At 39.4% G+C, this 14,180-nt stretch overlaps 1 protein-coding gene across 1 annotated transcript in view; it reads right to left on the bottom strand.

The window, feature by feature from the left end:
* LOC144769745 (uncharacterized) overlaps positions 1 to 3,081 on the bottom strand; it is a 366,836-nt gene extending 363,755 nt beyond the window's left edge. The window contains exon 1 of the mRNA XM_078653928.1: positions 2,493 to 3,081. Within this exon, the coding sequence (XP_078510054.1) occupies positions 2,493 to 3,081 (589 nt within the window). The remainder of the gene's footprint in view (positions 1 to 2,492) is intronic.
* Positions 3,082 to 14,180: the final 11,099 nt, after the last annotated feature.

Below are 14,180 nucleotides of genomic sequence, written 5' to 3'. Positions count from 1 at the left end.
GCTCCCTCAGAACCTCAGATTAGCCAACTCTCTGTTAGAGTTCCGTAGGAACTTAAAAACCTTGCTTTATCCTATGATCTAGTCCCCTTTCCCTTCACTCTGCTGCGTCCCGCCTATGTTCTGGTCATGGATAGTTTTTTTAGTCTGAAGCGCCAGGATACCCGTAGGGTGACAGTATGCGCTATACAAAAGCCCAAATCAATCAACAAAGGTGTGAGGCGGCCTGCAGGATTTACAGAGGAATTTATCACCTCTGCTGCCTGCCTGTTGCTTACCCTTCCTTTATTGGCTCAGTGAAAGCACAGAGCCATTAAAGAGAGGGCGAACACCAGGTTTTTTTAGGCATAGTTTGCTGGCACTTTTGTAAAAATCGCAGTATTTTCAAGAAATTGTGAAATCCTGGGGGGTCTGCTGTGTATGTATTTCTTTGGCTGTAATGGTCACACAAACAATTTTTGAGTACAAACAAAATTATGTGTTTTTAAATATGTTCCATTCCTTTTCCAAGGTTAACCACCCTTGCACTTGAGGTTTCCCTCTCCCAACCCTAAACATATAATTACAGAAATCGTGCCATATTGGACATACTCACAGATTGTTTGCCATCATAGGTGCACTTCACTCTATTTGACACAAAATGTCAATAATAACAACATGATTGATAAACTCTAGGAGATGTTACATTTGGAACCAGATTTCAAATGTATCTTTTCTCAACAAAAAAATCTCTGTTCTCATATTAGCATTAGAAGGACATTACAACTCACAATATCACTGTCAAGTAAAAAAAATATCAGCTGACAATCAGCAAAGAAATCAAAGTGGTCTGAAGGCGTTAAGTTTATACGGTGTTATCACTTTCGTAACCTCTTCTTCCCTTATCAGTGCATATAAATCCTTTCTTAAATAGTCCCCATTTGTGTACAAAGAGGTGTAGAACATGTGAAATTCCTCCAGTTGATCCCCCTCCCTTATTAAGGGTGTCTTATTTGCTGTTACAATTTCCTTAATACATTCTCTCTCTTTTGACTTGAGTAGCCTCAAGGGTCTCCAACTATGTTCCTTTCACAGCCCAATGCATTGTCAATGAAAAGCTCACATAGAACCATAATTTTCATGCCAGAAAAGAGGACTATATTTAAAAGGCTGTGGGCAAGCATCAGGCAGTACCATCTGAAGACAGGTGGAGGAGACATTGTGATATAGATGTGATTTATTGGACTACCGTGCTACTGATGAACGGCTGGCCCAGTGGCATGGGTTTGGCCTACGTGAATGGTGTTGTCTCATTCACAGTGCAAGATATTTTTAAGAATATAAAGCCAAATGCTCTTTATTGACTTTGGGACAGGTTCTTAGTTTGGCAGAAAGTGCAACAGAGAACTCTCTCTGCCAAACTGAAGGTCCCCTGACTTATTTAGAGATGAGTGGACCTTCATTATATCGACAACGGGGACTACTCCGTCACCACCATACCCGATAGAGTAAGGGCCCTCTGAATTTTGCCCACCTGATTTAGAGTGGGTGAATACATTGCCAGTTCACTCAAATTAGACTCTGCTTTACTTACACCACGTGCACTCTTGTCGTCAGCCATTCTGAACCCTTCTGATATAAAAGTGAGTCTTATGTAGCAAAGGCTACTTGCCTGCTCTAAGGCCTGTTGCAAATTTACACTTGATACAATTTAAAACATTTATAGTTAGGGTCTGAAGTTTGTATTGCTTGATTTCCATTGATTGCTGTTGAGTGGTTTGTGGGTAGCTCATCACCATACAACACCTTCTATATGAGGGATGGTGGTTTATATTTCTTGGGGACTATTGGGCAGTGAAAAGTAAATTTAAAAAACCACACTCATCATGGGGGAGGCGGTGTAGTGATGGAGCAAAAACACATCCAACCTAAGTGTATACCTTTGTCATCATTGTTACTTTGATAATGGGCCATCGTATGTATATGTCAACAATTTTGAAAATAATCTTCCTCTGCTCACTTCAGTTACAGTTTTGTGTAGGGTTAGATTTAATTACTGTGCTACAGTTACATGAGTATACATAACAAAGAGTAGTCCTGTAACAGCAACATGCACACCACTGCCATAAAAACAGTCATGTACAAGCAGAAATTGTTCTCCTGATTTAAACACACACCATTGTGATGTCCACTTCATTAGGAAATTCAATAGTAGCACCCAGGACTTGAGTGCTAATTGCCATATCTTTGAAGGTTTTGAAGCCCATTAAAGATATTCAAAAGCCATAAAATAAACCATAACAAAGTAGTGTGCTTTTGGAAATCCTGGATCCTAATGCAATCCTCCCCAAGGAAGTTACTTCTCTAAATTGATTTCACTGATAGGAATATACATCTATAGTCCTCAAGTGACTCTTTGAGTGAAAAGAAATTATGTTGCGTGTCCCTTTGGGAGCAATATATCTACATATGTTAGAAGAAAGGTGAGAAGTGGTAAGAATAAGGGGAGTGCTCACCTCTCAGTACATCTTCACATCTGTCCTCTGGTTTTCTCTTCCCCTTAAACTGCCCAGCTGTGTATCCCTCCTCTTCCTCTGGTTTTCTTCTCCCTTGAAAGTTCAGATCTGTGTATCCCGCCTCATCCTCTGTTGTCTTCCTCCCCTTGAGTTGCAGAGCTGTGTATCCCTCCTCATCCTCTGGTTTTCTTCTCCCTTGGAACTGCAGAGCTGTGTATCCCTCCTCGTCCTCTGGTTTCCTTCTTCCTTTTAGCTGTAGAGCTGAGTATCCCTCCTCGTCATCTGGTTTTCTTCTCCCTTGGAACCGCAGAGCTGTGTATCCCTCCACATCCTCTGGTTTCTTCCTCCCCTTGAGTTGCAGAGCTGTGTATCCCTCCACATCCTCTGGTTTCTTCCTCCCCTTGAGTTGCCGAGCTGTGTACCCCTTCTCGTCCTCTGGTTTCCTCCTCTCCTTCAGCTGTAGAGCTGTGTATCCCTCCTCCTCTGGTTTTCTACTCCTCTTGCACTGCAGAGCTGAGTATCCCTCTTCATTCTCTGGATTTCTCCTTCCTTTGAGCTGCAGAGTGGTGTATCCCTCCTCGTTTTCCATAGTTTAACTTATAAAACTGAACTTCTGAACAAAGTATCTAGGCTTTGAATGGTTTCTTGCGGAGCTGCTTGGCGTTGTCACTGCTCTCTATACTATACATGCACAAGAACTGGAAACCACCAGCCCTCAGATAGAAGGTGTCATATTGTGACAAGCTGCCCACAAACCACTGAAAAACTTTCGAAGGAACTCAAGCAATGAATGTTTCACACCTTGAATCTTCATGTTTTATGTTAGGTCTGGTGTAAAATTGCAATAGGCCTGACCAAAGGCGAGTAGCCTTGGCTACAGAAGACTCCCTTTTATATCAGAAGTGTTCAAAATGGCAAGAGTGTCCACAGTGTGAGTAAGACAGAGCCTCATTTTGCAATTAAAGGCAAATTAAACTCCTTTGATTTCAGATTGAAATGGACAATCCAAAGCAGAATCCCACAGTGTATGTTCCTTCAACGCCACTGATTCATTACTCCTTCCAGAAATCAGATGGTTTTTGTTACCACTATATTGTACATAATGTCCTCAGTATTTTTGCTGGTGTACTGCTACTCTTTTGCTCTTTCACAAAATGTCACTTAAACATAAATTCACCTGTATAAAATCAAGACTGTAATTATCAGCTGAACATTTTGCGTTTTCACTTCAAAAGCCATAACATCTTCTAACGCTTGTCTATATACCTATTGAGTGGGAGAAATGTCCATTACAATGCAGGCATTTCAACGCAATGCTTTACAATGCAGCAAATACAACGCAAGTTCCATTACAACCCATGCCATTAATAACGCTGACCAGCACCTTCCCCTGAGATAAGCACCCAGCGGTGTTAGATTACTAAATTACATTGTAATGGTGCATGCGTTGTACTGGCATGCATTCTAAAAGCATATGTTGTAATGGAAGTTGCAGTTGTAAAAACCATGTTGTAAAAGTATGCACTGTAATTGTTTGCGTTGTAAAATCATACATCCATCGAGTGGAAATGGGAATTATTTCAAATTTAGTTAGGGGCTTCCATTATCAACATTTTGAGTGCTATATTGAGGAAGTGAAATGCAGTCCGAGGTAAGAAAATATGAGAACCTGCATCTCCATCTGTTTACAAGGACAGTGATGTTAACGTGATCTTTGTACAGCCCTTAGCAACACACACATTTATTTTGTTTAGACTTCTGTAGGAAAGGATTCCCTAATAGACATTTGTCTGATTTTCTGTTCTTCCCCTTCATATCAGTAGTGTTTACCTAGTGTAAACACACTTTAACCTAGAGTTAGTAATGCTTTGCACGGTGCACAGACATAATATTGAGTTTTTAATATTGACCTACATTAATATCGAGTTTTAAATATCGTGGGGACCGAATATTGGCATCAAGAATATGGATGACCAGAATATCGACCTGAAGGTAAGAAATATTGTTTTTGTTAATATCAAAGTTAGTAGTATCGATAGCAAAAATTTCGATGTTAATAATATTGATATTTATATTAGTGTTATGTATTTTAGGGGCAGATGTATCAAAATACAATTTGCGATTCTCAAATAGCGATTTTTTGAGAATCGCTATTTGAGATTTGCAAAATGGTATGTATCTTTAAAATCGCAATTTTTTAGCGATTTCCTAAAATTCCTTATTTGCGAATAGCAAATTGCGCATTCACAAATAAGGAATACTTTCACATTCATTTCTATAGGCCAGGAGGCCCATAGGCATAAAAGTGAAGTTATTCTCAATTTGCGATTCTCAATTTGCTAATCGCAAATTGAGAATAATTTCAAGGGTGCAAGGGTGTCTTAAGGAAACCCTGCTGCACTCCTGAAATTTACATGTGTGCGCATATGGCACACATACATGGCCTAAGAGCATGTATGAGCGCCTCATGGCACCTTTACAAATGCCAAAAAGTGCATTTGTAAAAGATATCACAAATTACCACCGACGACAAGTTGGTGGTAATTTGCGATTTCTTAATGTAAAATCGCAAAACCTGAATGCTTCATACATAGCATTTAAGGAATCGCAATTTGCGATTTCTTAAATGCTGACGTAAAATTAAAGAATCGCAAGATTTGTGATTCCTTAAGTTTGCAATGCGATTTCCATGATACATCGCATTTTCCGATTTTTTTGACGCAAACGCTGCTATTTTGCGAATCGCAGCGTTTGTAACCAAAAAAACGTTTGATACATCTGCCCGAAGAAACTATTTTATGTGTATGTGTTCTATATTTTTTCTTAAGTATTGTATTGTTTTTTAAAATATATGTATACATTTTTTAGAAGTTAGTCATTTAAAAAAAAGTAAATTATGCATTTTAGTACCGTAGCGGTTTGTGGGTTTATAGGAGAATAGGGTAGGACGCAATTTTATTATAGTAAATTAAATAAAAAATGTTAGCAATTATTAATTATTTTTATTTACATTTTGCATTTTAAGTCTGTAGTGGGTTGTTGGTTTATAGGGAATAGGGTGGGATGTAATTTGATTGTAATTAAGAAAATATTGATTTTTTTTGTTGGTATTAAAAAGTTATGTATTTTTAATTAATTATTAATTGGTAATCAATTGTATTAATTGATTAATTGATAATTATATTAATTGTATTAATTTATTATTGGAGTGGGTTGTGGGTTTATAGGGGAATTGGTTGGGAAGTAATTTAATTGTAATTAAGTAATGATTCATTTTTATTTTGGGTATTGATAATTAATTTATTGATAACGTTATTATTAATTAATTGTTTAATAATGATTATTAATTGGTATTGATAATTAATGTATTAACTAAACATGATTTGTTAATTAATTATTAATTGTTAAATTATTTGTATTAATTTATTAATTGATAGAATTGTATGCGGAGTGTTTTTTTTAGTAAAAATATTTTTTTTTTGTCGTCATTTGCCTCGTTTCCAAATTTCTTCTAATGATGCCAATCCTGGGTTTTTAAACCTCATTTGCTGTAAAAAGAGAAACAAGGTGAAGGCTCCCCAAACAGCGCCCTTGGATTATGCTGAGAGACAGCCTCATTCATTCGACCGCAGAACCTTTCCCATGTCCTCCTGCCCCCACAGAGAAAACTATAACCAGCCAGGGCAGGTGAAGGCTTAATCATTAGACCATGTTTCAAATTACCCCATTACCCACCAGACCAGGATAGAAAGGGAGTCCAAAATTCATATCTCTTTTTCCCCTGATCCACAATATTCAACTTAGCAATATATCTTATCGATTTCAACCAACCATCCTCCGTTGAATGAGTTGGAGATACCCATAGTTTACAGATCTCCCTGCATGCCAAAAGTATGGCAAAAAATACCAGCTTTGCGCTGTCTTTGGTAACAATGTATTGCAGATCCAATCTTCCAAATATAATCAACACAGCGCTTACCTTGATCTGCAAATTTAAGACACTGGACAGGCAATTACTCACGGCCTCCCAAAAGGACTGAATCTTAGGGCAGTGTATAACCATGTGTAGATCATCTTCATTCGGACTGCCACTCTTAGGACACGACACCACTCCACCGTTGACCAAATTTGGATAACCTTCCTGGAATCCAGTAAGTCCTATGCATAGTAAAAAAATGGTTCCTCCTCAGATATGCAGGTTTGACTATTTCATAAAGCATACACATTGATTCTTGCCATTGGTCTTCCAGCATGGTTTCTGGCAAGCATCCTCCCCACAGAACCTCCGGTAAAGTAAAAGCGCCATCTTCCATCTCAAGCATCAGCCAATACCACATTGCAAGTTCCTTCTTGAACACAATGCTGGAGAGGAACTTTTCCTCAAGTTCATTAGGACCTCCTATTTTTTCAACCAACGCCAAATTCCAATTTTGGATCTGGAGGAATTTAAATCTTGAAAACTTCGAACCTATCACTTGCTCGCACCAACCCCACGAAATCACTGACCATCTGGCAATAACTGCTTCCGTTAGTATACCCGCCTCGTTTTAAGGTAAAGCCAGTATAGCCTTAGTATATTCCGCAGAGCCTGGTGCATCCCATATCGGGACCAACTGGCTAAAGGAGGGCATTTTTAGGGCATTTCTAATTTTGTACCACATTTCCGCCATGTCCTTCATAATCTTTAATCTAACTTTCTTATAATATTTTGGATCAGCATATTTATAAATAAACCCCCTTTCTGCCCCCTTTTCTTTTTTCAACATTTCTTTAAACATCCTGCCTATCTTTGAATTTGTGAGGGTATCCAATAACATTCTACAATTTTTCAAACATACCTGGCTTGCGGCTCAATATACAGATCAAACAAAAGTGGGGACAGGCGGCACCTAACTTCCTTAGCGGCTCCATTCTTTTCCCTAACTCCCATTGTCTGTTGGAGGTTACTGTCGACAAATCGGATCTTATTTTGATTCTTACTCCATCCACTTGTAATGTTTTATTCTTCTGGGCCTTAGCAAAAATCTTCTCTTTCAGAGTATAAGTGTGGAAATTAACTAAAATTCTCTTAGGGTTGGTTCGATTTGTATTTATCCTAAAAGGATCTCTATGGATCCTTTGAATGTCCCTAGCAATTTCTTCCTCAGTTTCCACCAATTGAAGCTCTCTTCTCAACATCTGAACCACATAACTTTTAACGTCTCCTCCTTTTTTGCCCCCAGGGACTTTTAGAATCTTAAATTTGTTCCTCCTTTGGAAATGTCCCAACCCTTCCACTCTTTCTTCTTGCTCCCTCTCCTTTGCTCTGAGATCTTCAATCTACTTCCTGTTAACCTGCACTTCCTCCTTGAGGTCTCTAACTTCAGCTTCTAGTGCCTGTGATCTTCCACTCAATTCATCTATATTTTTCTCTAACACTTCACACTCAGTCCTGATTTCTTTCTGATTTACCTCTGTAGTCTCAAATCTATTTTGAATCTCCAAAGTGAGGGTAGTAAGCAACACGCTCAGGGAGGGATCTCCACTCCCAGGGTTTACCTCCCGCTACCCATCTCTTCTTGCCTAACTCTGGTATACCTCCCAAGCACTAACTCACTCTGCCCGTCTGCAGAATTTAAAGATTTCCCTCCTTTGTCAGCGAAGTGACTTAACTGAAGACCCTGAACTAACATCTAGGCCATTTGAAAATACCTCACCCACCGGCGATGAAGCTGCATCCCCCATCTCCACAGATAACACTTGAAAACAATTTGGGCTTAGATGTGCGGACCAAACTCCCAAATTTAAAACACTCTCATGTTAGTTGATCATTTTTCCTTTGCTTTTGTTAATTATGTTGGAGCTCAACTTCCGCCATCATAGGCTTACTCCTTAACACCAAGGTTTTCAGAAGTACTTTGAAATAAGTCCTGAGAGATGAGGGTCACCTTTCCCTTATGCTCCAAAGAGCCTTCTGTTGCCATTTTTTTTATGTACTGTGTTCTCCTTACTTGACAGTCTGCCCCTAGACTTCACCTCCTTCTCAACCCTCATTCTTTTTCGCACTTAGGTGGGAAATCCACCAACTCAGGGAATTCCACCGCGCCCCCTCTCACCACACTTCTCAGAATGTATCTTGAAATTCCTCTAGAGCTGCCACAACAGTCTCACCAGCACTGCAGCCCCTCTCTGTGTTCTCATTTTACTTTTTACTTTGGTCAGACCTCTGGCACGGTTGTATGACATCACAACGCATGCTTTTACCCCGCATGACATTACAACGCAGTTTTTACAACGCAAGTCATTACAACGACTTGCATTGGGGGGCGTGGAATAGTTAAATTTTCTATTCCAACTCCAGTCCCTGTGGATAGTAGGGAAGGGGTTGGATAGAAAATTAAACTATTCCCTATCCTACCGCGCCCTCCAGCGCAAGTCGTTGTAACGACTTGCGTTGTAATAGTTGCGTTGTAATGGTAGTGCGGGGTAAAAGTTGTGTTGTAAAGGATGTTCTACTCTGGCACTTACCATTGACCTCCTGCTCCTGAGCCGGTTGAGAAAAGGGGTGTAACTGTACCTCTGCTGTTTCCAAAATTGGGGACTGCTCCACAATGTTTACCAATGCTGTCCTCGCTGCCCTCACTCTTCCTGCTGCTTCTTCCTCTGCTTCCCCGGAAGGGAACCCTAGCGGCAGCACGACGCCCCCGAAGTAGCTCCAGCTCCACTCTCCCCCACTGCTGTCTGCCATGATTGCAATCTCCACTTCGCGCCACCTCACTCCACGCCGGGCTTCAGCTACAGGGTCCCCGGCCTCCACACAGAGCCGAGAATCAAGTAAATTCTGCTGAAGTAAAATACTTACTTCTATGCTTTTGAATTCAATTTCCATAATCGAAACTGCCAACCCGCTAACCACAAACTCCACTGCACGCCTCCAGAACACCCGTGACTCACAGTTAGCCGGCCGCCATGTTTCGCCCCAACTTGTTTCCGGATTTCCTGCGTTGTTGGGTCCTCCTATGCAGAGTGGGTTGTGTGTTTATTGGAGAATAGAGTGGGGTGTAATTTAATGTTATTAAAGTAATTTTTTTTATTTATTGGTATTTTTAACTAATTTATTGGTAAAGTATTATTAAATCATTATTTAATTACAAAAATTATTTAATTTATAAGTATGTTATTTTTAACCCCACGGTACCCAACGCTTTCCCTACTGTTGCACTCTTTAGACTGGGAATAGTCATTTTTACCCCTACACTATCCAACACTTTCCCTACTGTTGCACTCACTGGAGTGGTAATGGTTATTTTTACCCCAACGCTATCCAACACTTTCCCTACTGTTGCGCTCACTGGAGTGGGAATAGTAATTTTTCCGCTACGCTATCCAACATTTTCTCTACTGGTGCACTCTTTGGAGTGGGAATAGTAATTTTTACTCCCACACTATCCAACACTTGCCCTACTGTTGCAATCTTCGGAGTGGGAATAGTAATGTTTGGCATTGAGAAAAGAAAAACATTTAGGGTGATTAGTACAGCGGGCAGATCGCCACCAGCCATATGGCAGTGGTGATCCGCCCTCCAAAAGTCACTGCCTGCATGACTTTTCCCCCCGTCACATTAAGAGGGTGGGGGTACCTTGGTGGACGGGAAGACCGTCTACCGGTTTTCTGCCAGTAGGCAATCTGCACGCTTGCCTACCGGGTGGAAAAGCACAGCAATATGGTGGCAGAGAAGTGCCTTTCCATGGCAGTGACTCCACTATGGAAAGGCCCATTGCAGTCCCCCAGGGTGTTAGGGGCGTGGGGGTGCACATGGGGTGTACCTATGGTACTCCGCTGCATTTGCATGCACAAGGTGGCAGCCACCGCACGGGGCCTGCCACGTTGTGCATGCAAATGCGAGACATGCACTTATTGCATTGTGGAGAGTGCTGCTTCCAGCACCGCCTGCCACAATGCAATGTATGTGGGATGCCACCGCCACAGTGGCAGTGGCATCCTAATTGCCGGTGCAGGTTCGCCGCACCACTGGCGTCTGGTCCCAGCAACGCTCTGGAGGGGAGGTGGACGGAAGTCTGCCCGCTATCCTAATGGACCCCTAAGTTTGGGGTATTATAAGTAAAGTTTGCAATTATCTTGAGTCTTTGAAGGAAGTGTTCATAAAGAATAGTTTGGATTCCATCTTTTCAAGAAATATAATATGGGTAATTGTACTTTAGTATTTTAACTCTGTGGTGGAATATAAACCAGGAATAAGGAATTTTAAGGCAGATTGTCAGTCTCAGTTGATATCTCGTTCAGATAAGGATGATATACAAGATGAGTTCAATGTAAATTAAAGTAAATATTTGGGAAGTAACTTTGGGAACATTATCTGAGGAACTGTGGAAGTGAAATTGAGAAGATCGGGACTAGGTGAATGTTATAAAACCTTCTCATCCTGATAAAGTTATCCCGTTATTCAAGCCACTGTCTATATTGAAAGAAGAGCTGTCTCCAGGCAGAGGTATGTTGTTGAGAGGAACTAGACTGGTTACTCTGGTATGTCTGAGGGGTAGACTTTTGGCTCAAGCTCACCTTGGTTATAGTGAGTGAAGACCAGAGTTATTACATGCCAATTTGTGGTGGTTTGGTGTGGATATTGAAGTGGAAAGTTTGATTAGAGGGTGTTTAGAAAGAAGAAATAGTGAGAATGAATTTTGACTACTCGAAAAATACCCATGATTTCCAGAAAGCTTCCTAATCTTCCTTGGAAAGAAGTTGCAACTGTGATTGTTGGTCCATTAATGGGAGAAGATCACACTTCTTACTTAGCGTGTTTGCTCGATTCATATTTAAGGTGGGTGGGGGTTGCATATGTGCAGGACTTTTCTTCTTCTGGGGTCCTTCAGTTGTTTGAGGATGTTTTTAAAAGAGGGAGTTTCCCTAAATCTTTGCTTTCACATAATGGTCCTAAATTAGGATCAACTTTAACAGGAGAGTTTTTTCATTCTGTGGTACTCATCTGTAACATTATGGGATTAACCTGTTCTTTAGTTTTCTTCATTTTCTAGTGCAATCCTGTAGGAGCAAGATGTTGTTTCCAAAGATACTTCCTTAAGCCACCCAACCAATGCCTCCTTCCAAATGAAAGTTAAGAACTTGAACAGTGCCAGTACGCAGGGGAAAGGGGAAGTGGATGAAAAGAAGAGAAAACAGTGTTTACTGCCAGTCTGGGTCCGGTCCCCTCTTCATGTTCGCTATAGCACTGGATAGTGTGAAAAATAAAAGGGAGATGATCAGTAATTGTATTTTAATAAAAACTATAATACAGTTAGCTGAAGTTGGGACTCTCAGTTAAATTATCAGTTTACAAGTGAAAATATCACCACTGTGCAGGTAGACAAACGATTGATGTTTAATTAGATTATTCGGGAGCTTTTCTTCACATAAATCATCACAATCACTAATCAATTATCAGTCAATAATGGGAGTTTGTTATAAGTTCAAGGGTTTTAGTAATCAAATCTTTTAGTATCTAATCTTAATTAACAAAAGCATATAAATTCATCAATATCAATCATTAGTTTGTCAATAATCGAAAATAGTCATTAATCATCAATAAATACATTAAGCAAGTTCAATAAAGGGAAGAATCTCTAATCTAGGAATGGGCAGAAAAGTGTTAGTCAGAACCCTTAAAGAGTTCTCATCTGCGAGAGAGTGAGAACATAACCATAAAGCTTCTGCATCAAAGTCAAATATATAAACCAAAGTCAGTAAAAATCAGAACTTCTTATAAAGAGAGGTTCAAGAAATTCAGTCGAGCCTCCGAGTAATGTGGATCAAGTAGGGGTCTGTGTCAAAATGATATGGTTGTGGCTCTGGAGTCACCTCTTCTTGGAACACACAATATCAGAGAGAAATCATTTGATCATTGTTTCAATTTGCGGTGTCTTATTTCTTCAGCCAGCCAATCATCATTCGATGCTCTCATGGGAACAGGATCACTCCTCATCTTCTCTAAAGAACACAATACATTTACACAACAGTTATGAATGCCACAACTATTTCTTATCAATTTGTGGCTTCTTCTAGTCTTATTTTGCAACTCTTTCATTTTCAAAACTACTTTTCCTTGAGGGAATTTACATGTCTATAATTTGTAAATAGCACACGTATTCATATCTAACAGCGAACAGTGTGTAAGTAGAAACATTTGCAGAATGAGATGGAAAACTAATCTTTAAGAAAAACATGTCCATGGGAAGGTCATGAAAATAACATTTTTATATGAAATCATCATTTTTTGTCATGTCAGTTTGCCAACTACCAGTGTTGCTTTCGTTATTTTGACCTAGTATGGATAAATATGGTTGCCTACTACAATTGTATGCATTTAAATGCACTTTTCTTTTACTCCTCCATCAATTGCAACCCAGTTACCAATGGCAGAACCTCCTTTCGCTAACTTTATCAAACACTGGTTATCTCTAATGGTTTAAATTCAGGTTGTAAGTCTGCAATATTTTTTGTGAATTCTAAGATTTTCTTAACCTCATTAGGTATTTATGGCTGGTCTGTCATATCTTGCAGACTCCGCCTTTCTCTGCAAGCACAATGTGTACAGCTCCAGAAGAGTAGATTGCCAGTGTAGCAACAACAAATGAAAGTTTTCTGATTTTCTCATCATTTAGGATGACTCCCACGGATGGGATGATCACTCCAAACATGTCTCTAATGAACTAGGTTCCATCACTTATACTAAGTGTCTGTCAGTGTGATGGTGTCATTGTTAATTCATCTATACTTTTTATAAGATACATTTTTGTAAACAGCAAAGCTAAATAACAAATACCCTCCCAGCAATTGGAAATAAGCATACTGTACAAAAACAAAACAAACTCTAGGTATGACTGATTCTTCTAGCAAACTTTTCAATGAAAATCCTGTATTTCAAAGGTAAACTCAAAAATTCTAACTCCCACAGATTATTTTCTAAATTGGTTTCTTCTTTTGAATGTGGCTATTATACCCTTTTGTCTCCTGTTCAATTTCAACTTTGGATAGGTCATTTTCTTTTTAAATTAATCTTTTTCTTTCTTCCCCTCTAATTTTACTATGTGTATAGTTTGATTTCCGTTCTTTCAACATCATAATGGATACTTTCTTGAAGCGTCTCATTAGGCAAGCTAAATTGTTTTTGTATGCTCTAACAGTGCCTGTAGGTAGGTATGTTTAAAAATGATACCAGGCTGTGTCTATTTCATTTGTCTCGGAGAGTACATTGATTCATGCACCTCTGCAACACAACTTTTGAAAGAAACAAGTCATATTTTGAATAATAATATTCAAAGTGTTCCCATCTACATACTAATCTAAGTAATACACTACATGTGATTGCGTATGATGTATATGGTGGTATTTTACCTCTTCTCCAGCCAATGAGCGTAAATGTGCACAGATGTAACAGACTTTTGCATCTATAGCCTGAGTATATTCCTGAACTAATCTGTATGTGCAGGTGTAATAAGAGCAATAGTAGAAGGAATATTGTCTTTCACAGGAGTGAGATAAATCACTAATAAAACTGTTAGAACTACTAATACTACTACTGAAAATGTAAAACCCATAATGATCTTGCATCTAGCCCTGTTTAGGACACACATGTTTGTCTGCAGCCAGATCATTAAACAAAAATATAACAGCAATAATTAATCTGTTACC

The sequence above is a fragment of the Lissotriton helveticus genome, chromosome 7, assembly GCF_964261635.1.
Source record: "Lissotriton helveticus chromosome 7, aLisHel1.1, whole genome shotgun sequence".
NCBI classification, from domain to species: domain Eukaryota; kingdom Metazoa; phylum Chordata; class Amphibia; order Caudata; family Salamandridae; genus Lissotriton; species Lissotriton helveticus.
This window is presented reverse-complemented; position numbering and strand designations above follow the sequence as displayed.